At 34.4% G+C, this 23,805-nt stretch overlaps 2 protein-coding genes and 1 pseudogene across 16 annotated transcripts; 1 reads left to right on the forward strand and 2 right to left on the reverse strand.

Moving 5' to 3' along the window:
• Nucleotides 1–505: 505 nt before the first annotated feature.
• Nucleotides 506–4,438, reverse strand: LOC121268295 (ras-related protein RABA5a-like). 11 transcript variants are annotated; one of them, XM_041172502.1, is made up of 5 exons: nucleotides 4,237–4,434; nucleotides 2,506–2,524; nucleotides 2,340–2,418; nucleotides 1,814–2,244; nucleotides 506–1,103 (listed from the first exon to the last, which is right to left on the reverse strand). In XM_041172502.1, the coding sequence occupies exons 4-5, from the start codon at nucleotides 2,151–2,153 to the stop codon at nucleotides 760–762; spliced, it is 684 nt and encodes a 227-aa protein (XP_041028436.1). In that variant the 5' UTR covers nucleotides 2,154–2,244; nucleotides 2,340–2,418; nucleotides 2,506–2,524; nucleotides 4,237–4,434; the 3' UTR covers nucleotides 506–759. The 11 variants fall into 11 exon arrangements, 10 of the variants coding, with proteins under 10 accessions (XP_041028436.1, XP_041028430.1, XP_041028434.1 ...); XM_041172496.1 differs by having other exon boundaries at nucleotides 2,506–2,673; XM_041172500.1 differs by having other exon boundaries at nucleotides 1,814–2,267; nucleotides 4,237–4,433.
• A 1,887-nt stretch (nucleotides 4,439–6,325) lies between these two features.
• Nucleotides 6,326–12,181, forward strand: LOC121267055 (annotated as a pseudogene).
• Nucleotides 12,182–13,699: 1,518 nt separating this feature from the next.
• On the reverse strand, nucleotides 13,700–18,543 carry LOC121268297 (heterogeneous nuclear ribonucleoprotein 1-like). 5 transcript variants are annotated; one of them, XM_041172507.1, is made up of 6 exons: nucleotides 18,295–18,528; nucleotides 18,049–18,177; nucleotides 17,527–17,749; nucleotides 15,302–16,308; nucleotides 15,081–15,268; nucleotides 13,700–14,286 (listed from the first exon to the last, which is right to left on the reverse strand). In XM_041172507.1, the coding sequence occupies exons 2-6, from the start codon at nucleotides 18,063–18,065 to the stop codon at nucleotides 14,273–14,275; spliced, it is 1,449 nt and encodes a 482-aa protein (XP_041028441.1). In that variant the 5' UTR covers nucleotides 18,066–18,177; nucleotides 18,295–18,528; the 3' UTR covers nucleotides 13,700–14,272. The 5 variants fall into 5 exon arrangements, with proteins under 5 accessions (XP_041028441.1, XP_041028442.1, XP_041028443.1 ...); XM_041172508.1 differs by lacking the exon at nucleotides 18,295–18,528 and adding an exon at nucleotides 17,830–17,883 and having other exon boundaries at nucleotides 18,049–18,179; XM_041172509.1 differs by lacking the exon at nucleotides 18,295–18,528 and adding an exon at nucleotides 17,830–17,934.
• Nucleotides 18,544–23,805: the final 5,262 nt, after the last annotated feature.

Raw genomic sequence — 23,805 nt, forward strand, 5'->3', positions numbered from 1 at the left:
ACTCGAGCTCACTGACAACGTCACAATATTACACGTTCATGGCGTAAATCTTCTTAATCACATGACGAAAATCGTTGTGGGTATTAACAAAGCTAGAAGCCTAGAACTAGATAGAGGCATGCTTTCCAGCTGTTGCCTGATATAGAAAGCGTTGGCCTCTAGTTGCTTTCAGTGATATGGCAAGGTTATTGCTAGTCTTCCCTTCTTGATTTTGAGTTCAAGGTAGTCTCCCTCGGTTTTTTTGTTTCAATTTTTTGAGATCTGCGTCAAAAGGATTCTTTAGTGGTATTCCCATAGGCTTAGTACAGTGATATCTCTTGGCCTGCTAACAGTTGTGGTTAACAAGGTTAGTACTCCAGAGTCCAAAGGGCATGGCCTTCGCAAGTAAACCCAGTCTTTTTCCCTTTTCTTGTTTTCTGGTCTGTTGCACAACATAACAACAGACAGAAATTCCAAACCAACTTCCCAACCAAAAGGAAGGAAAAACGTGTGGAAGGAGTCAAAGTGAACTAAAGCATAATGCCTAGAAATGAAATTTCAAGTGTAAAATATAATTTTCTTAGTCCCCTTACAGGTCATTTACTCTACTCAATTTCTATTCAACCACCAATGACCCAGAACAAGTGATGTTTAAATAAACATTGCAAGGTAATAAAAAAAAATTGATCATATGAAGAAAAGTGTGAAACCAGACTTGATAATTCGGCCCGGGCGACCAGCAAAAAGGATCATATATGGTCGGAGCAAATGCATGTAGCTTTACAATGAGCAGCACCAACCTTTTCTAGTCCCTGCCTCTGCCTCTGTTTCTTGGTTGACACTTTCCTGTAAAACCACTGTCTTTCCATTTCCCATCCAGGTAGAATCCTGTTTTTTGAGCTCTTGAGATTTAATCACTTTCCGACTTAATATATTGTAGATCTCTCTCACAACTGTCTGAAAAGCAGCAGCTACATTGGAGGAATCAAGAGCTGACGTTTCCATAAAAAACAAACCCTGTGCTTCTGCCAAGGCTTTGCCTTCAGCAGTGGACACCTCCCTGGCATCCTTGAGATCGGATTTATTGCCAATAAGTATTGTAACTACATTCATGTCGGAGTGAGCTGTTCAATAGTAGAACCACCCAATCAATCCTCAGCTTATCAAATTTTAGAAGGATAGATGTATTTAATATATTGTAGCCACAAGGACGAAAAAACAACACATGAACATACCGACAGGAAAACTGCAAGGGAAATGAACCATAATAATAGATTATTAAACTCAATCTATCCTGAATGTAAGCTACAAAGCACGCAAACAAGACATCACAGGAAAAGTGAAACCAAAATATTAGAATTGCAAGTTCACAGCCTTTGAAAGTCCAGGTTGGTGATGTGAAACACCATCATTAAGCATCAAGTAAAATCACTCTAACAGCATTAACAGACCGACCTTAAAACCTCAATATAACATGGTTCAATAAAGAGTTTGCCCATGAAAACGCATGATACATTTTAAAATGTACCAATAAAAATGGAAAGTCAAGTACCATTAAAACAAGTCATGCAGATTTTCTGCAGAAAATACTAATAAAAAGATTTTAGCAGAAAGCATCACAATCATTGCCCTCTTTATGAAAACATTTACTGTACTGAATGGTCGACATAAAACTGACAGCATGTAGGATCCTAACTGGAGTTCCCTTGAAGGTCAGAAGTAAAGTTCCCACTTTTACCAAACAGGCACCTCTTATTTTCTTTCCCTTAATTGCAGAAAGATAAGAGAGAGAAGACAAAATGAAAGAACGTCAAGCAACATGTGTGGATCTTACTGTGAAGTTCATTAAGCCATCTGCCAATGCTATCAAATGTCTGGTGTCTACTGATATCGTACACCAGAAGAGCTCCAACCGCACCTCTATAATATGCAGATGTAACAGCCCTAAACCGCTCTTGACCTGCTGTGTCCCAGATCTGAGCCTTGATTTCCTTTCCATCGATATCCATCTTTTGGGTTTGGAACTCTACTCCTATAGTTGATTTTGAATTAAGGTAGAACTCACCTCTAGCAAATCTTGCAAGCAAATTCGATTTTCCAACAGCTGAATCACCAATTAAAACAATCTTGAAGAGGTAATCCTCAGATTTTTCTTCCTCAGAATAAAAAGCCATCTTTTGACCTTCAAGCAATTTTCACTTCATGGAGCCATATTGATATGAGTAGCCTTCTAAGTTTTGGATCATTTCGGGACAAAAATATTACCTAATAAATATCAGACCTACCCCCTATAAAAAGAAAAATTAAAAAAAAAATAAAAAAAAATAAAAGCTAAAGCTTGCTAATTTGTCAGTAAATACCTATCTTCTGGATCTCACATTGGGTGGGGTCTGAAAAGTTTCACAACTTCTGATCTACTCCCAGCTTCCAATATTCCCCCTTCAAGGAAAGCGAACAGCTTTAAAGTTCCAAGAGAAGCAAGAAAGCATCAGAATCTACAAGACTTGTAATGAAGGTAACCAATACCAGCTTTTCTAATATGCGCCTTCAAGGAAAATGAATAGCTTTGAGATTGTTCCTCATGTACGAGTATGCTATTAATATCGATTCAAAGGGAGCAGTAATCATGTGGGCTAGAAGATCGAGCCGTGTGTGCATTATCAATTCAAGGTACACAGCTATCATGTAAAACAGCTGCCACAAGCTAAGCATGCATAAGCAAAGAAACAATAACTGCCTTTCAAGGAAAAAAAATAGAGATTACATTCAAGAAAGTGTTATGCCTGCATGCTGTATTATTTGTTTTTTCTATTTATCCTTTTTGCAAAATAAAAGATGTATGATAAAAAGCAGTTTAGCCTCTTTCAAAAAAGGAAGATGGAGAAGAAAGAAATTATCATCACTCATGTCATGTTACCTTGATTCAGGACTCCTTGCTCAGCTCCCTGTTTGGTGATTCTAAGTTCAACCATGAAAATGAATGATAATGGGTCAGGTCAACCACACAAAAATATGGTATCTAGAGATGATACATCTTTCATAATACAAGGGAAGTCGCTTTTTTTTATATGGACAGCATTGCTAGGGAACATTTTGATGATCGATAACTTGAGGAAGCGTGGCTTTATTGTTATGGAGTGATGTTTCATGCGTAAGAAACATGGGGAATCTGTGGATCATCTACTTCTGCACTGTGAGGTGGGAAAGGCATTGTGGGATGGAGTTTTTAGTAGAGTTGGGTTCACTTGGGTGATGCCCTTGAGAGTAGTGGATCTGCTTGCGTGTTGGAATGGGCTACATAGTTGTCCTCAAGTGGCTGCTGCGTGGAAGATGGTTCCTTCGTGTCTCATGTGGTGCTTTTGGGGTGAAAGGAACAAGTGGTGTTTTAATAATAAGACCTTGGAGGGAATTGAGAATTTCTTTGTGTACTCTTTATTACAATGGCTTTCTGCTATAGTCATTAATGGAGCTTCAGCTCATGATTTTTGTTTTCGATTTCTACTTTATAGAATGTATTTAGGTGTTTTCTTTTGTATATGTCCTGTGTACATGGGCTTTGCCTATTTCATTCGATGAATAAAATTGTCTTTCTTACTTATAAAAAAAAATACAAGGGAAGAAAAGCCCTTGATATTACTTCCACGGTAAACTAAACTCCCCTTGTCAAAACAATTATATCATCAAAGATAAAGTCTAAACTCATTAGGTGTTTTAATGCAATTAGTATAACCCGGATATTAGTTCTTCTTTTTCCTCTTTGGATTGGTGATAAGAGATTTTAGTGTTAGAAGTTGACGTGGTATGAAATTTCATATCGAACAACGAAAATGAGTGGTCGATACAACGTTGGTGGGGCTTAAGTTTCTGGGTCGAGTTGGCTTTCCAACACGTTATTTCAAAGCCTCGCTTTCAGGACTCCCAGTATTTATTCTCCCCAATATAGTGTATCCTACATACAAGTTCTCAACCGGAGTGAGGCCGTCACTAAGAAAGGACATAATTAGTACGAACAAGCCAATATACTGCAATCACAGCTAAAACGCACACAAAAATTGTATGGGGCTTCAATGTATACAGGTATACGAAATTTCAAAGAATGGTGCTGAAAGACGAAAAGAATTAGGCCAAATGAAGCTGAAAACAGAGAAATTCCATAATCAATTTTGATCATTAATGCACAATGTGCCCCTGTAAACCTAAAACTGTAAAGAAGGTAGATTTTCCGAATGTGAATTAGGGTTATTGTGACTCACGTACCGGAATCTGAAGATCGTGTATCGCGTTCTATCCTTTCCTCTCACTAGCTGTCTCTTCTCTCTCTCTCTCTCTCTCTCTCTCTCTCTCTCAGATTTCCGATCAAATCACACAGGCTAGTATGGAAACACAGAAAATCGGTCTATTGACGAGGGCTGTTCAAATCATACGATTAAGCGACGGAGCAGCGCTACACCCACCGAAGGTGTAGCACGAGACGGTCCCGATAAGCCAAAAAAAAAAAAAAAAAAAACATTCAATTTTTTTATATTATTAATATTTTTAAAAAAATTACAATACTTTTAAAAAAATACTTTCTTAATTATTAAATTAAAAAAAAATTATCCGATCCAATCGAGACAACTGTCGGTGAAGTAGCATTTTTGAAATTGTTTAAATATCACGCACTTTTTTAAAATAATAATAAAGTCTATTATTAAAATAAATAAATTTTTTATTTAAATCTTATATTTATTTATTTTTTTAAAAAAAAGTGCAAGAGTGTTGATTATGTCATCTAGATGAAAGCTAATTATTCTTGAGTTATTTCGACTGGTTTAATATTATAAATCAATTAGATTATGAATTATATTATGGTCATAATGTCTGTCTCATTATATCATTCTGTCATTTTATTTAGAAAAAGAAAAGAAAACAGTTTTAAAGTTCAATGCATCCTTCTATATTGATATCCAAACCCAATGCTTCCAAACATTCATGCATGGTAAGATACTTTTGAAACTTTACATTCTAAAGGTATTTTGTTACGAACTTTCTTGATATGGGGTTGGAACTTGATTCTCTAATCTTGCAAATTCATTACCAACTCGAGTGTAAAAATACTTACTTATTCTAAATCGACTTGCCTAATCAGTCTACTGTCGGGATTAATAAAGCAGAAAGAAAATTTCTATTATCAAAATGGTGTGTAAAGCATATTAGTAAAATATTTATATGATATAATTTAATTTGAAAAATAAATTTTAGAATTTGAATCAGACAAATTAAATATTACCATTCAAATGATATGGATTGGATGGTGTGTACTCTACACACCAGTTTAACAATAAAATAACTTGAACAGAAAAGAATAATCTAGTGAGAAGTATTAAAAATGATGTTCATGTAGTGATGTATTAATGTTCCATCCAATTATATATTGATCATGAATAGGGGTAAAAAAAACTGGTGAACAGGTAAACTGGACTAGACTAAACATGTGGGTTTGGTCTGGTCCGGTACTGGTTCAATTTTTTTCAAAATCAGTCGAAATTGCTCTAGTTCCGATTTTCTTTTTTCTAACACCGAACTGGGCCGGTACATATATATTTTAAATTTTTATATTGTATAATATATATAGTTATATATAAAATAATTTTGTATTATATGATAAGTTACAATTAATATAATTTTGAATTTTAAAATCCTATATAAATAACTATATATTATCACTATAGGCAATCTATTGTATTATTAGTTATACTAATACTATATCATGATATATTATAATATATCACTATATTATATATTATAATATATCATTATAGTCTATAATTCAATTATAATATATATTACAATTTTACTATGGACAACCGGCATGGCAAAGCTTATGTAGAAGACAAAAAACAAAAATAAAAAAGGCAAAAGCAAAGAAAAGCACAAAGCAAAGAAAAGTTCCAGATTTTTCTTCTTCCTTCGATGTAGCAGACTGCATGCTTTGAAGCAAACAACATTTCGAATGTAAACAGAGCAGATTCCTTTCCCAACTCAGACAAAGTGTTTGGACAAACACCTTAAACATTTTCTATTTTTCTTCTTCTTTGGTCGAGACTTCACAAAGGTTTACAAAAGTCCAAACATCAACCATACTTCACAAAATGGATGGACATCAACTTAGTAATTTCTTGAAACCCAACCGCGTCTTTCCCATCGAAAATGGACGTTAGCTTCTCATCATAGAAAATTTTCCTCTTATGGCAAGGATCTGGAGGGTGCGATAGGACTCGATCCGAGGAATTTTTCAAGTTGAGGAGAGATCGGAACTATCTTCTGTAGGACCATGTTCGAACAACCGGTCTTCATCGTCATCGCTATGGACGGCTTCTTCGATTTTACAGTTAAGGTCGAAGCCATCTTCGTAGGCTCCATAAGCGTCTTTGTTCCTTTCACTTTCTCTGCAACCAAACATGAATGAGAACAGCATTTTGAAGTAGGCAAGAAACCGGCCACTCGGTTCTATAGATGGCTGGAATAGAATGAGAACAATGTTTTGAAGTTCTTCAATTCAAGATGACTTTTTTTTTTCCCTAAAACAACCGGCCACGTGGGACGCAGTGCCCACACAATTCCTCTGGCCGATTGCAAATAGATTTTTTCAACAAACAAATGATATATATATATATATATCCATCATATTTCTATTTATATAATGCTCTCTAAAACTAAAAGAGGTTTGAAAGGGCTTAATTCAGCTGCTAAATTCGAGATTTCTTTGAATCTGTAGATGAAACAACCTCCGCTTTGCAGTCTGCATCAGTGCATACCCAAGGGTACTGTGAAGGGTAATTCCTTTGGGCTAGACCAGGAGAAAGGCCCAAGTCAAAAGATGGGAGGCCTGGGTAAGGTTGAATGGGTTAGGAAAGATTGGGTCGGATCTAGGCTTGGAGCTCGGGCTGGGCCATGCACATGTCAGAAGTCCAGCTAGAAGACATGAGAAAGACTTAAGGAAGAAGGGATGCCGCATTAATCAATGCAATCCAAGAATATTCACGACAATTCGGGACAATTCACACTACACATTAATGGAGCAGAAGACACTCAAGGAAGAAGGCTTGCCGCATTCAATGCAAGGAAAAGAAGCTTATGGAGGAAGGCACGTTGCATTAATGAGATGGAGGAAACTTTAAAGATAAAAGTGTGCCACATTCAATGCAACCAAGCCTAAGTACCTTATAGCTCGGCGAGTAGGCAGCGTGAACACCCAATCTCCTATAGAGCAACACTCTACTACTATGAAGACCAGGTCGACAGGTATAAATAAACGCTTCCTGCAACCGACAAGAAGGTTAACTTCTACACTCATCTTTACTATTACTTTCTCTTCATCTCCTACATCAACACTAACTTAAATATCGGAGGTACAACGGACCTCGAGGTCCCCCTTCTCCATTGTGCAGGTAATAGTCCGAGCACTGTCAACAAAGAGTTACCCAGGCTAGTTATTGACTCCAACATTATCTCTTTCGTATTTGAAGCTCAACAGATCAGAGACAGTACTACTTGGTAAATATAAAAGCCTTTTTCTTTTTTTTCTTGATCAGTTCTTCTAATTTTTTGTTCGTGGTTATTATGCATGAGTTCTGTATGCTAATTCTTATCAGTTCTTACACGCTGAAATGATGATCATTAATCATGCATGTGCAGAGGATAGTTGAATCATATAAAACGTTCTTTAATTAATTTGCTTCTTGAATATTCGATTTTGTATTTAAGAAGGGCAGCTAATAATTTGTTTCTCGTAAAGGAAAATTCGAATAATTATATATCCATGGAGAAATAATATTTTAGTTACAAAAGAGATTTTATAAAAATATACTCGTAATTTAAAGTTGTTTAATGTAGTATGTCATATTGTTGTAAATTTATTTTTATTTTAAAGTAGATCCAACATATGACGTTACGTCAATTTATTAGTTTACATTTGTAAACTTTTTTTGTGAATATAACACTACTCATATCCATATGTTTTGGCTATGTTTAGATGTTGAGTTGAGTTTTTTATAAATAGTAGTGAGTTGAGATGGTGAATTGAGTTTTGTAAGGTACAACTAAGATAAGTTTAGATGTGTTTAGATGTTAAGATGGGTTTAGATGTATTTATGGGAAGTTGAAAAAATATTGTTATTTATGAGAAGCTGAAAAAAATTGTAAATCTCATGTGTAAAGAAGTTTTGAATTGAATGATATTTAGTAATTTAAGAGTTGTGTGTTTGAATGTTGGAATAGGTCTAAAACAGAACCTAACTGAGATAAGCTGAACTCATTCAAAGATCTAAATGAAGTGATCAATTGCATGGGAGTTTTATTTTGATGTAGCACAATTTTACCAAATAGCATGCATGCCTGAATTTACGTACGACGTTGGAGCGCTTACACATACAAAATGCGTCTTATGCACGTACGTACGCGTGAAATAATATTGCTACAATCTAGAGCCACAGGAAAAACATACCTTTTGAAATGTTTTTATTGAGGCTTAAATATTTGGATGCTTGAAAGAAAATTTAATTTAGTATCATGAAAGTTATTTTGAATTTATAATTGTAACAAAAATCAAGGCAATTAAGATATTTTGATGATTGAGATTATTTTGTAGAAAATATTTTGCGGCTCGCTCGCATTGGTTGCCTCCTCTTCGGCTACAACACTGGTACGTACGATGGAGAACAAGCAATTCATTCAGGTGCATGTTCCTTAATTTTTTGGGGGTTTTTATAATTTCCCAGATGCTTAAAGTGATAAAATTTACACCAGATTATACATGCGATTAGCGCTGTAGCTTGATCGAGCCGAGATAAATATCGAGTGTTCAAGTTTTGTTCATCACCAGAGTTAAATTTTTTTTGAGTCAAAGTTAAACTTTATATTTAATCCGTATATATATATATATATAAACAAATTAAGAGTCGGATTTATGTGAGAAAAACGTTCATTAACAACTGGCCGTCTGGTTCGTTTATAAACTATATACGATTAGTACGTATACACTGATTTGTGCATGGGACGTACGTGCGTGCGTAGGTGTGATATCGGGAGCGTTGCTGTACATCCGGGAGGACTTCGACGCCGTGAGCAAGAAAACATGGCTCCGGGAAATGATAGTGAGTATGGCAGTGGGAGCGGCCATTATCGGCTCAGCCATCGGAGCATGGATGAACGACAGCCTTGGCAGAAGAAAGTCCATTTTGACTGCAGACATGCTATTTATTCTTCGTGGGTGCGATAGTTATGGCTGGCTGCTCCGGCTCCTTGGGTGATCGTTATTGGACGGGTCTTCGTTGGGTTGGGAGTCGGAATGGCATCGATGACTGCCCCTCTTTACATATCCGAAGCCTCCCCGGCGAGGATCAGAGGCGCACTCGTCGGCATGAACGGTCTCCTGATCACTTTTGGACAATTTTTATCCTACCTTTTATCAATCTGGGCTTTACTCAGGTACGTACGTACAATTTTTGAAATCTCATGATCATGACATGATCTGAAATGCTAAAATTACCGATTGCATGCATGAGTTTTCTCAACCATGTATTTGAAACCTTTGATTTTGCAGGTACCAGGAACATGGCGCTGGATGCTTGGGGTGACCGGGATCCCACCTTTGGTTCAGTTTTTCCTCATGTTATCCCTTCCTGAATCTCCCAGATGGCTGTACAGAATGGTGATGAGCATATATATCTGACTCGCATCATGATTTCTACATTAACATACATATCTGATGAATTTCTATGCATGGTTTTCTCAAACTTCCAATATTCCTCTTTTATCAGAACAAGAAAGAAGAGGCAAGGGCAATTTTGCAGAAGATCTATCCTGATGAAGAAGTTGAAAAAGAGACGAATCTCTTGAGTGCATCTATTGAAGCGGACGAGGCCCCCGAGGAGTCTATCGGAAACAATCTCTTCTCCAAGTTGAGAAGTTCTATGGGGAAAGTTGTTGTGAGGAGGGCGCTTTGTGCAGGCATTGCTGTCCAAATTGTGCAGCAATTTGTTGGGATCAACACCGTCATGTATTACAGCCCCAGCATCATGCAGCTCTCTGGCTATGCTTCCAAGGTGGTCTTTCTAGGCCTTTCTCTTGTCACGGCTGGTCTCAATTGCGTTGGCACAGTCATCAGCATGTGCTTCGTGGATAGATATGGCAGAAGAAGAATGATGATCGTTTCTTTGATCTGCATTATCATTGGCCTCGTTGCTCTCTCTACTGTATTCTATACTTCTACTAAAAATGCACCGGGTATCAATAATTTTGAATCCACCCACTTTGCTCCCAATGGCACCTGCACTGCATACGCTTCAGTCCCCGATGCATCGCCTTAGAACTGCATGGACTGCCTGAAGATCAAGGTTGTATTTAGACGTTGAATTGAGCTGAACTGAGTTAAGTTCTTTATGAATATTAGTGAGTTGAGATGATTGAATGAGTTTGGTGGGATCCACTTAAGATAAGTTTAAAGTATATTTTGATGTTAAGATGTGTATAGATATATTTATAAAAAGTTGTAAAAGAAATAAGTTCCACCATTATTTTATATTGTTCACCTGACAAGAAAAATCAAAATAGTCTGCTCTTCCGACGCCAAATATAGCAAAGAAAAAAACTTTTTAAATTTGCCTGCCCTGCAACCATTCGCGCCAACGAAAACAATGGTCAAAGACTCAAAACGTGGAGCTGGAGCAGCCATTGGTTTTTTTTTTTTTTTTCATTTTCATAGTATTTACAATTCCATTTTCTTTCAAGTTCTTTTTTCATATTACTTTTTCTTTAATTTTTTTTTTTATCTATTTCCTTTCATTTGTATTTTTTTTAATTTACAAGAATCACTAGCAGACGAAGTCAGCAATCCTTGCAAAGTTAGGGATGGGTTACGTCGGTCTACAATATATAACAAGTTGAATGCTTTTACGGATGTAAACTCAGCTCAAAGTGCTTTTGGATGGCAAATGAGGTCCTAAATCCAAACGAGCCCTAAGTGTGGCTACTGTGCAAGCGAAGGCGATCAAGTAAGTTCGATAGTTAATCCTTTGCTAGTTGATCATTGGAGATTTTCTCCAATTATCTGATGGAATTGGACGGTATATACAAAGAGAAAGCCCATCATTAATGGTTCATGTGAAGATGAGTTGAGTTCTTTATGAATAATAGTGAATTGAGAAAGTAGAGTAAGTTTTATGAGTCCACCTAAGATAAGTTTAGATGTATTTTGATATTAGCATGAGTTTAGATGTATTTATATTGAGTTGAAAAATATTGTGAGCCACACGTGTAAAAAAGTGACTTCATGTGATCTGTCAAATCTGTTTTACAATAAAAGTAACTTTACAATCTGACAAATCACATCAAACTGCATAAGTTTATGATATTATTTTTATAAAATCACTTTGTAGCTAGAGTGTTTCTCCTTTAAATAAAGACATCCATCTCTCTCTAAAAGTAGGCCACAAAAACTATTGACAAGTTAGGCTTTTTTGGGCTCCCTTGCATGCATGATTAATACTACTTGCCAATTTACATTTGTTAATCAATGACATAATTCTGATTTCTGTTCTGTGATCAGTTTCAACCGGGGTGCTTGCTTGGCTAATGAAAAGGCAATCGGAAATACATGCTAGGGAAGCAAACGAGTGTGGTACGATAAGGGTTGTCCTAGTAGGCTGGGATCTTGGCCGCGGTGATCCTCGGATTATACATCATAGTGTACTCTCCGGGTATGGGGACAGTGCCATGGATTGTGAACGCAAAGATCTATCCCCTAAAATACAGAGGCTTTGGTGGAGGAATGGCGGCCATGGCCAACTGGACTTCCAATTTGATTGTGAGCATGACCTTCTTGTCCCTGACCGAGGCATTGGATTCATGGGCAACTTTCCTTCTTTATGCTGGATGCTCCTTCATCGGCCTCATCGTCATCTTCCTGGTGGTGTCGGAAACGAAAAGCATGCCACTCCAGGAGATTGAGAATGAGCTTCACAGAGGCTTCAAGCCATTTGGTAGGAAAAGCGAGAACTAATAAAATGGTGGGGGTGGCCTCTTAACTAATGCGACAAGACAATAACAAGATGTCGATTCAACGAAGTTGTGTGACAGAGTGTCTCTTGGCTGGATTTGTTAATGACAGCCTTTTTTTTTTTTTTTTTTTTGTACCATTCCACAATTAGTATTGGATTTCTAATCTCCCTGTGATTCCAATAAAAATTATGAGAAACCATGCGGGGCGGGGCCATTCATAATAGGGTAGTGCTACCCTCAATTTGTCCATTAGGTGTGTCTATTAATGTAAATTGTACTTTCTTTTTATTTCAAATATTTTTTAAATATGTTTAAATATTTTTAAAAAAATATCAATACACTAATAGTCATTTCCTTAATCAGTAAGAAAAAAAATTAAAAAATTAAATGCATGAGCGGTCAAAATGAGGAGACAAAATGAGAGGCATACTAACATTATTCTTCATAATAAGCCTTTTTAAGAGATTGATAGCTATTGAGAAGACTATTTTGGTCCATAAACAATAAGGAGTTTTTAATTATTAATATTTCATTTAATTATCATCATTTAATTATTTTTGTTCAAGTTTCTACATATCACATTCTAAAGTGCAAATTTTGAAAACATGGGCATCCAAGAAAAATAGATGAAAGACAAACACATAGGAATAGATGATACTTCGAGAGAATGGATAGAGAGAGCTAAATGGCCACACATTTGGTAGAGTAATTTAGCCCCATTCACATATTGATATAACCCATGAATGACAGTCGACAAAGAGCAAAGTTGTATGCATGCTCTCTCTCATATTATTCATCTGGGGTTTGCAGCAATTGCACTTTGATTTGAGTGGAACAAATAAAGGAACTGATGTCTAGCTTGGCCGGCCACTTTCAATGGAAATACTGTTCCTTTGCACTCTCCGAGTGTTAGAAATGAAGCAACTGGATTGAGTGACAACAGTATTTGTAGATTCTTTTGGATTTTCCTTTCATTCTTTCTTCTCTCTTTCATTTTGGCAATGGCTTAACAAAAGGTGCATATGCAGCTTATCCAAAGCCTTTTCTAATGTTGTGAGGTGTTTAGTATATATAGCTTCCACCCTTACTTAAATATAAAAGCATGGATCAACTTATAATGCATTTAGGGTCCCACTCAGGTTAATATACCCCAACAACTAGTAATTTTTAAGTTTGCACCATTCAGGATGCTACTTATAACACTCCAAAGTATAACACCTGTGTAACAATTTCGAAAGAGCGGTGTTACTTTGCAGCTCAGAGTAGCCTGCTCTAAGTGACTGCTAGGCCAAATTGGCCTTTTCGTTTTTTTCAATTTTTTTATTCATATTTTTTTTCATTTTAAATCATTTTTAAAAAATATAAAAAAAACAATCAATACACTAATAGTTACTTCCTTAACTATTAAGAAAAGAAAAAAATTAAAATACATGAAGTGTCAAAATGAAGGGGCAAGTTGAGTGGACAAAGTAGCATTTTTCATTTCAAAATGGTAGGTATTAAGCATCGACCATAACAAAATATAGGCTTAGAATTTTTCTAATAGTAAACTGTTAAAATGATATAATGAATAGTTGTGTTCTCCCTTAAAGAAACATCTTTGTTTCTGTTTTTGAAAGGCAGTAGATAACAATTTCCAACAGATGAAGGAAGCTTAAAATGCCAAGGAAAAACTTGCATGGGGGATTAATCACTATGATGTAAATTATTTTCAGGTAACCCAAAAGACAATCCCTTCAGAGTATCACACTAGTAAATCGTCCAGAGATTACGTACAATCAGCCAAAAAACAAATCCCCCAGAAGGAGTTTACAAGAAAAACAACCTGAGTGACAAGAACTGCTGGCAACTTCGCCTGATATTGCAGCAGAAAAAGGGAGGGAGAAAAAAAGGAAGAACTCTTGCTTGTTTCTGTATCCACTGTGAAGCCAGAGATGCGCGGTCCAATAAATCTGGATGTACCCAGCAATCTTTTATTTTTTGATGTCGGTATACCCAGCAATCTGATTATACATCTCAATCCAATTCCAAGGAAGAAACCTATATTAAACTCAAGCTCAGATCTTATAAGAAATTCCTCGTAACTGACCTCTTGATGAGTTCTTTCAAACAGGTAAACCAATTAGCTCTAATCATATTTTTGTATACTGAAGCATCTGAACGACGAAAATGTATGAGGATTAACAGAACTTCACCTTCTTCATCAATTATACTTCACCTACAATAATTTTTGGAATTCCATATCATAATCTTCCTACACAGCAATTCCTGAAGCAAATATTGATAAATATTGATCAAGAGCATGTAAATACAACAGAGAAGAGTAACCTAACATAAATAGTTTGTTTCAAGATCAAAAGAATAAATAATTGAAAATGTGGTGTAGAAAGATAACTCAGGCTAGACATTCTGTGAATGCAGAATGCAGGTAATACCTAATCTATTATATGGCCTGTTGACATGATGGAGGGTTGAGAGATTGTAAAATATACTTTTTTCCATCAGTAGACTAAATTTGTTTTGAAGTACTTGTCATACACTCACAACTAAATGACCACCAAGCACACAATTGAACTATATTTAGGACCCAATTGATCGGGTAGTGAATGGCCAACATAGAAAACGTGCATTCTGGTAGCAGATCATCAATTTTTTTTTACAACTAATTGAAACATTTATTGATAAAAACGAAAGGCAAAGCCAAGTACACAGAACCTATACAAGAGAGTCATGGTAGAAGATCATCGCTTAACAGAACTAAAGTTAAAATAAATGGCCTATTTTTATGTGTTCCAATTGTAAATAAAGAATGGTCCCAAACATGGTCGTTGAAAATCAAGAGGATAACACAGTTAGCCATAATGGTGGTGATGAGATGCTTTGGGAACTCTAGTGCATGATAAAACCAGAAGCCATGACTTATGATTTGGTCAGAGAACGCAGGATCATGTCCATTCACTACATCAGTTACCTTTGCTAAGGAAACTGACCAAAAAAAGATGGAACATTAAGGACCGCAGGAGGGAGGGGGGAAGTATAACACAGACAAAAAAGAATCTTACCTCTGTTTGATTGTCTGTTGGTAACACCATAAAGGCCAACATAATCATCAGAGCTTCTACTCAAAACATCTGAAGCTCCAGGTCCAAGGCCAAGACCAAATGAGCCAGACCCCTCCAGCTCTAGAGGTGACGATCGCCAAGTTGGGTCCCCATAAAATGAACCACCTTCATAAATTTCTTCAAAAGACCCTCTGTAACTGCCATTTGATGCAGCATAAGACCCTCTGTAACTGCCATTTGATGCAGCATATGATGATGCCAGTGCAACACCAGTTCCACTATTTCTTCCATACCCTACCCCTCCTGAACCAAAACCGACTTCTCCACTGCCATAACTAAGATTGCCACTACTGTGGGTAGTTCCAGCACCTCCACCTTGACCTGTGTTAGGAGAGGAGCTCCAAAGTGTTCCAAAATTGCCAAAAGAACCAATTCCTGAATTTCCACTTCCCAATCCCATTAAAGGACTAGGGTTTGCAGAGTTAGCAGCATAATTAAGACTCACATTCCCCAACAGGTTACGGCTTGCTGAATTTAAGATTGAACTATTTCCACCATTGCCCACACCATATCCAATGGGGTTAACATTCCTATTTGAATTCCCAGTATATGAAGGGTTCAATCCGCGTCCAAGGCCGAGGTGAGAACTAAGGTTTGCATTCCCTCCATAGCTTGGACTCAACCTGGGCTCATTATTCAATCCAGTCCCATATCCAGGACTGAAGGGATGAAATCCACTGCGACCAACTGTAACTGGACTAAATCTATTATCCACTCTATGTGCATAGCCCCCAACTGAACTTTGATTGTATCCCTGAGTGTAACCATTAAGGAAGCTGCTAACTCTACTCAGACCATATCCACCCATTTGGCCCCGACTTGGCCCAGGAGATTGTTCTTTAGGGACAGCTCGTTTAACTTCAACCAGTTTGCCATTGAGTTCATGAAAGGTTTTGTACAACACTTTCTCCACTGCTTCCTCTGAATCATATGTAATGAACCCAAATCCTCTTGGCCTTTGCGTATTATGGTCATACATCACCACCACATCTGTTATTATCCCAAATTGATCGAAGTACTTCTTAAAATCATTTTCTGTGACTGTGGATGCTAAACCTCCTACAAATATCTTCTTTGTGCGGGCAGGACCAGGAGACCCATGCACGCTGCCATTGTTTCTGCTCAGAATATTCTGATCATCTCTAGGAACTGCTTTTTTTGCTTCAACCTGAGATTGGAAAGCTAAAGGATGAAAAAATGGACTTAATAAACCCTTAAAATACAAATGAGAGTGTCTTAGATGTATAGAAACACGGAAATTTTAAATCAAACAAGAACATTTAGTGCAAGATTGGAAAAGACTTTAGTGTCTTCAAATGCCAATGAAGGTGATATGGAATCTAAAGATTCAACGAATAATCTATAAATCATAGGCTCATGAGAGTGAAAGAGAAAGCATGACAAAATGTATATTATATCTATTTATATAATTTTGTTCTAGACAAATTAAAGCTCATCCTTCTAAGGTTCCAATCTATGATTCAGCAACTCCACAAATTATCCACTGAGCGAGAATGATAGCAAGTGACAATGAAGCATAACATTTGTGAGCATCACTGAACTGTTTCCAGCCGAATTAAACTATCAGCAATTGTCAGACCAAACCTTCTTCTTTTCTTTTCACGATTAGTAATGCCGAACACACTCATGGTCTAAATTTTGTTTAAGACTCCCACAGTTGTCCCCAATTTTCCAAGAAATTAAAATCTTCCTGCAAATACTTGTTATTTGCACCATCCAAGTACTGTTTTAAAACTGCCCTTCCAAACAAATTGCCTCCCCAGTAATCACTCTTAAAATCTCTAGGCACGGTCACTTCTGTCTAAAAGCATCTTTTTGGCATTGCCATTCTAATAATCTGTCATTCCAGAATCCATTGTATAATCAAGTAAACAACTTCTCAAACGTTCCTGAAGTTGCTAAATTTGGAAGTTCATACTGAGAACACTTTGATTGCCATTTTTTTCTCAGGAATTTTGTAATCCTATCTATCTGAAACAATCATACAGACAAATGCAGAGCACATATGGTGAGTAAATAGTGAGACAAGGTCAACAAAACCCAACACCTGGCAAATAAGCCAAGCGAAGAAAAACAACATACATTACATTTTTACGCTTCCACAATCAACAGAGAACATGTCAAGAGTTGTTTCAGAAATCCCTTTCTTATAAAAAAATAAAAATAAAAATCATTGAATCATGATGAACAATAGAATATCCAGGCACACTTAAATTCTCTATTGTAATAATAGATTCACCGACCTAAATCTAAAATGGGCTCTGATTCACGATGTCAGCAGGGAAACAATATAACAGTATTGTTCTAAATTCAAAGAGTCAAAGCGAGCAGAAATGAAAACATGAATTCAAACGTGCAAACTTACAGTTCTACCATCTATCACATGCTTCTCCATAACAACTCTTTCTGCAACAGCAGGGTCTGCAAAAACAACAAAACCGAAACCACGGGCACGACCAGTGGCCCGATCCTTCATTATTACAGCTTCCACTACTGCTCCAAAAGACTGGAAATACTCTTTAAGTCGGTCTTCATTTGTGTCCCAAGATATTCCACCGATGAAAAGCTTGCCAGGCTCCATTTCCATTCTACACATCCATTTACCACGAGCCCATCAGTTTAATTTTCAACAATCATAAATAAAACAAATTGATAAGAAGACAATCACCTTCAATTAATAAAAACATTTTTCTTCGACACCAACCAAACTAGTTTCAGCAAGCTAATGATATAAAAGAGCACCCACCGGATCTAATCAGTTACTCATAATTTACTGAAAATCAAGTAAAATACAATCCAATAGTAGCGTTCCGGGGAATATAGAATTCTGTGTATCATAAAAACCATGAAACAAACATGGAAATGCGGATTGGACGAGAAGATGTACCTCATCACAGAATCCATCGAAAACTTGGATGCACTGATTGTTAGATAAGAAATGGGTATTCTTGGATTGAATCCAGGAACCTCGGAGCATCCACCGATCAATCGCCGATCGACCAACAACCCAGGAATCCTAGAAACCAAAGTGAAAACAATTTAAATTTAACACAGGATGACTAAAAGATCCTAAACAGAAAATAAGCTTGGAAAGGAAATTGAAAAGGCAAGCATTTTGTAGAAAAAATATTACCAACAAATGAAGACGACCCAGATGGGAAGTTTGAGAGAATCTAAGATCTGAGAAGAGGCATGATATGAAGAAGAGGGCGTGAGGCCCTCCTTTTCTCTTTCTCTTTTATTCTCCCTTTATTTCTTCTTTCAATTATGGTTGATTTATATATATTATGTAACCAAACCTATGTATGTATATCAGACAGAGAGGATTAGATGTCTGAGAAAATAATTTGCATTTATATATATATATATATATAATAGATTTGGCTATCTATCCTCTCTCGTGTAACAAAGTTTACGAGGTGGAGTGGATGGGGAATACGGTGTCCAAGATCTCTTTTTGATATAGATTAACAGATTGTTTTGAATATTTCCATTTTTACTAGTTTTTGGACTCTCGTTATTCTCATTTGCTCCCTCTTATTTTGAGTTTTTTCTACTTATAGCCATTGACTTTCCAATTCTATATTTTCTGGAGCAAGATATCCAAAATTATTTGCTACTGTTACACTCTCATCTAGAGGCCAATGTTGTAATGTTTTGAGGAATCCATTCATTTTTTCTTCTTCATTCATTTCCATTCAAACAAATTTTGATCCATTCCATGTTTCAGCTGAAGAAGAAGAGAAAGAAATAGAGAAAAATAAATAATAATAAAAGAAAATAAAGAGACTAAACTAGAGAGAGAGAGAGAGGGGGAGAGGGAGAGATGGAGGAAAAGAATAAAGAAATAAGAGGCTAATATATGCTCATTTGGATACATAAACCGTCTCACCCCATCTTATCTTATCATTACAATTTTATCAAATTTTCACATAAAATATAATAAATAATTTAATTTTTTCAAATCTCAAAACAATAATAATATTAAAAAATAATACTCTAACAATATTTTATTCAACTCATATAAAATCACATCATCTCATCTTATCTCATCTTATTTCACTATCCAAACGTAGTGCTTGATGAATTGAAAATTAAATTAAAATAAAATTCTAAATTTCTTGTTACGTATTTTTTATATAGAAAATAATGTTTTTTTTTTCTAAATTTCATCATTTTCAATTACATCTATTGATATTGATATGACCACTTAAATACGCCATATCAGTAAATATGACGGTAATGATAAAATCTAAATTGACAAGCGACGCTACTTTTTATAAATAATAGTCTTAGATAAATCTTTACAAAGATTGCCACAACTTTTATGGAATTTTTTATTAAACAAAAATAGTGAAACTCAAATAAGAGTACATGAAATTTGGAAGATATTTTATAACACAGATGAAGAAACTTTCTGGTTTGAGCTAAATTTCAAATTTCAATTCAAGCTTAATTCATCGATCTTCATTGACTTGGTGTAATCAAGAGTGGTCAGATGTATAATAAATAGGATTAAAAAGGATGGATGATTTACTCACATGCAATGTAATGATTTAGGAGGGTTCACATGTCTCTTTGATTCGCATCAACTTTCTATAGAAAGCATCTTGTGGCCATAAAAACAATCAATTGGAGATCCAAGGGCTGTACTTACAATAGGAAAGTTTGCTGATTTAATCCTATAATAAAATTAGATTATTTAATGGTGTCTCATATGGAAAATAATAATGCTAGATATAATTATATTCATATTCAAGTTTCACATATTTTTATTGAAAAAAAGGTAGGGCTCACTATTAAAAAATTTATTTTTTCGTGTACTCTCAGATCTTCAGAATTGAGTCTACGATGTGATGATGCACATATTAATGTATGTTTAAATAAAATAATAAAAATAATAAATCATATATTAATATATAGTGTGAAGATACTAAATAGCATTTCATTTCTCTTTTAAAAATATGCTCCGATCCAAGGCATCAGTTTGTAAAACTCATCTGTACAGGTGGCCCACCCTGTTAATTTAATATTTTCATTGTTATTTTATTTTTATGAAATTTATTATAAATTAATGGGCAGTTAGGTAATTTTAACATTATGCAAGGGTATTTTAGAAAAACTAAAACTTGGTGGCCCCTACAGTTACCTATGAGGCCGAGCTCATAGCTGAACTAAGGGAAAAAATTGTTGGGTGCAAATTAGATAGTTTACGGGACAGTTTGAAAAAATGATAATAAATTGGGGGTGTAAAATAAAATTAGTCTTTTTTCTGCAATTATGTGGTGGGGAGACTTTTTTGGAACCGTATCAGCCACATTAATTACTAGGACATTGAAAGAGCATAGTTATGGCCCATATTTTTATTTTATTTTATTTTATTATAATTGATAATATAGGCTGTTAATAAGCTTCATTATTATAATAACATAATAGGTAAATATATCATTTGTATCTATATAGCATCGAATTTAATTTTGTCACATATTTATCACCAGCGCATGAGTCCTATAAATTAGTACAGTCGCATGTCATACATGCGTGCGGCCAAAGTTTTGATCAAGATGATGATCATAACCATTCTATATTCCTACTTAGCTTTATTTGTTTTCGCATGTGAGGTGAATTGAGATAAAAGTTAAAAATTAGATAAAAGTTAAAAATTAAATAAAATATTAACAGCATATATTTTATTAATATTATTATTATTTTGAGATTTGAAAAAATTAAATTGTTTATGATTTATCATGTGTGAAAATTTAAAAAAATTGTAATGATGAGATAAGATGAGATGTTATAAAAACAAACGAGACCTAATTGATATTTAGAGGTAGTGAAAATGTAAATCTCCTCTGGAAGTGTAAAAAAAAAACAAAACTATAATGTCTTTCCTCTGAGGAAAACACTACTATACCCACTTTTTTTTATACTTCCATTTGATAGCGGGTCAATTTTTTTTTTTTTTTACTTAGTGATTAAGAAAGTAATTTTAAATGTATTGGTGTCTTTTTTATTTTTTAAATATATTTAAATATGTTAAAAAAATATGAAAAAAAAAAAATTATACCCAGCGATCAAGATGGGACGGCATAATAGTCGCACCCTTCCTCCAAATGTGGTTCCAAACCCAACATCTTCAGTTCTTGTGATGGACTACATCAAACCATCTTTTATAGCAATCTCTTCTAAGCTCATTGCCCTCTTTTTAGTATTTATGCATTGAGTTTATTGCAATATTGATACTTTTCTATGTATCCTTGGCTTTACTTTAATTCATCGATGAGCTGACGAAATTATACTACTTTATTAAAACAAATTTCAATTTTATAAAATTACCCACAATTTCACATAAAATTGCAAAATAATTGTAAATAATATGGTATAATTAACTCTATTTATTTCATGTAATTGTTATTTTTTATAATAAAATTATACTAATTAATCACTTACAACCACGGTTATTTTAAAATAAATTAGAAATAATTTTAACCGTTGAATTTTAATAAATGTGAACAAATTATTAATTTGGTGGTCGTATTACAAAAACAACAATAGATGTGTTTGTTAATATCATGTTTGGTTGGCGAAAATATTTTATCTCATCTAATATCATCTTATCTTATCATTATAATTTTCTTAAATTCTTACATAAAATATGATAAAAAATTTTAATTTTTTTAAATTTTAAAATAATAATAATATTAAAAAATAATATTTAATAATATTTTATTTAATTTTTATATAAAATTATATTATCTCATCTCGCTATCCAAACGAACAAGACCTCTTAAGTCTCCTTTATGTTAACGTAGTCTCCCTTCATTTTGTTTTTTCATACCTACTACGAGTACTTGCCTTTCTCTCTCTTTCTTGGAAAAAATAGTTGGTCAAATATTTCTTTTTGAAGTTTAGTAAACATGCACTATTTTGTTTTGTTCTATATTTATATTTTGGATTTTTATCAAATGTGTGTACTTTACAAAATATCATTTTTTATATATAGCTAGTATTTATTTTATATGTGGGTATATATATAATCATAAAAGAAATAATATTTTTTAATTTTACATCTCAAAGGAAGAAAGATGGCATTTAAACAAATAAAAAAAATTATTTATAATATAATACTAAAAGTATCATTACAAACAAACTGTTTACTTGTGATTAGTTATTTTCAGCGAAAATAATTATAATTTTTTGTCAAAATAAATTTATTTTTGTCGTAAATAGTCATTACTGTCACAATCCATTACAAATACTTGTTTTTCTTGTAGTGTATAAAAATACAAAAGAAAAAAAGTTAATTGATTTAAATTTATTGGAGCTTAGACCCAAATTTTGATGGTGCCGGCCATTTATTATTAAGAGTATGTCATGTAGCACGATTGCTTGATGTGGAGGAAAGGGATGAACCCTTCTTCCTACCAAGTATATATGACTTGTTGAATTAATTTTTATCAACCAAGTGGTCATGCATTTAGAGAAACCATTGAAAATGATAGATAATGGCCTTCTAAAATATCACATGAATCAATGTGGGTACTTCTGCCAATTGTTTGGATAGATAAGATCATGCTAAATAAATATATAATAAATATTTTCGAAAAAAATATATAGCTTTTAACTTTTTATTTATTTTTTTTTAAAAATAAATATCTACAAAAAAAGTGTGAGGGAGGTGTGTGAAAGACAGAAGGGATTGCTTGGCACCAACCAACAACGCATCAAAGAATACAAACAACAGGCAGATGCATCAAAATTAATCATTTTTGGTATTTATTTATTTTTGTTTATTCAAAAACGTAGTTGTTGGCATGGACAAAAGAACACCACTGGCCTTCTCAATTATGGCCGATTTCATGGAATTATTCTCCAGCGACAGGTCAGATATATGGCTTATCATCAACTTGATAATTATAATACCTTGAGACAATCAAATGACTATGGACAGCAGTTATATATAAGGTCAAATATTCTTATGCTAAAAACAACCTATTTAGGAGAAACATTCTAAGATTTTAGTAGAAAAATGTTCAGATCTTGAGTAAGGATACGGTATGTTTTTCTTTTCTTTTAATGGCATACTTTTGACTTATATTGTAGTGTATTTTGGACCGTCACATTATTCATCTTGGTGACAACTATTTTTTTTTTATATATAATCCGTCAAAAAATTCAAGACCAAATTATTAATTTAATTATACTTCTCATATTTCTCTCTTTATATATATATATATATATATATTTTACATGTCACATGGTTATGGTATTGTATTGGGTTATTGTTCCTCCTCTTTTTCTAAATGCGTATTTACCTATAAAAATGCCGAAATAAGTTGTTGTTTTCATAAAAACTTCTACAGTGCCAGCAAGTTTCGGGTATGCCAAGAAGGCCTTTAAAGCCCAATCTGTGGCCAGCTATTTTTGCTGTTCAAATCGTCTTTGATGTCCACGGTTGTGATCAATGGAGGTACTGTACTTTACAAGAAATTGACACGGATAATTTTGTTACATATAATTATTTTTATATATTTATTATAGATTTTATTGATGTAATTAGTTAAAACAGTTATTTTATATTAAAAAAATAATACAGTCAATCGTATTAATAGAATGCGTAAAGAATATGCAAAAATGATTTGAC

Source organism: Juglans microcarpa x Juglans regia, chromosome 5S (genome assembly GCF_004785595.1).
Source record: "Juglans microcarpa x Juglans regia isolate MS1-56 chromosome 5S, Jm3101_v1.0, whole genome shotgun sequence".
Taxonomy (NCBI): Eukaryota; Viridiplantae; Streptophyta; class Magnoliopsida; order Fagales; family Juglandaceae; genus Juglans; species Juglans microcarpa x Juglans regia.

Excerpts from the sequence above, each read along its gene's own strand:
- LOC121268295 (XM_041172504.1), bottom strand. The coding sequence starts at position 2,153 with ATGGCTTTTTATTCTGAGGAAGAAAAATCTGAGGATTACCTCTTCAAG. Across the intron at positions 1,104-1,813 it reads ATGGCTTAATGAACTTCACA|CTCACTCCGACATGAATGTA; the intron begins GTAAGATCCACA and ends ACTATTGAACAG.
- LOC121268297 (XM_041172505.1), bottom strand. Across the intron at positions 16,309-17,526 it reads ATGTGATAGATGGTAGAACT|GTTGAAGCAAAAAAAGCAGT; the intron begins GTAAGTTTGCAC and ends TTCCAATCTCAG.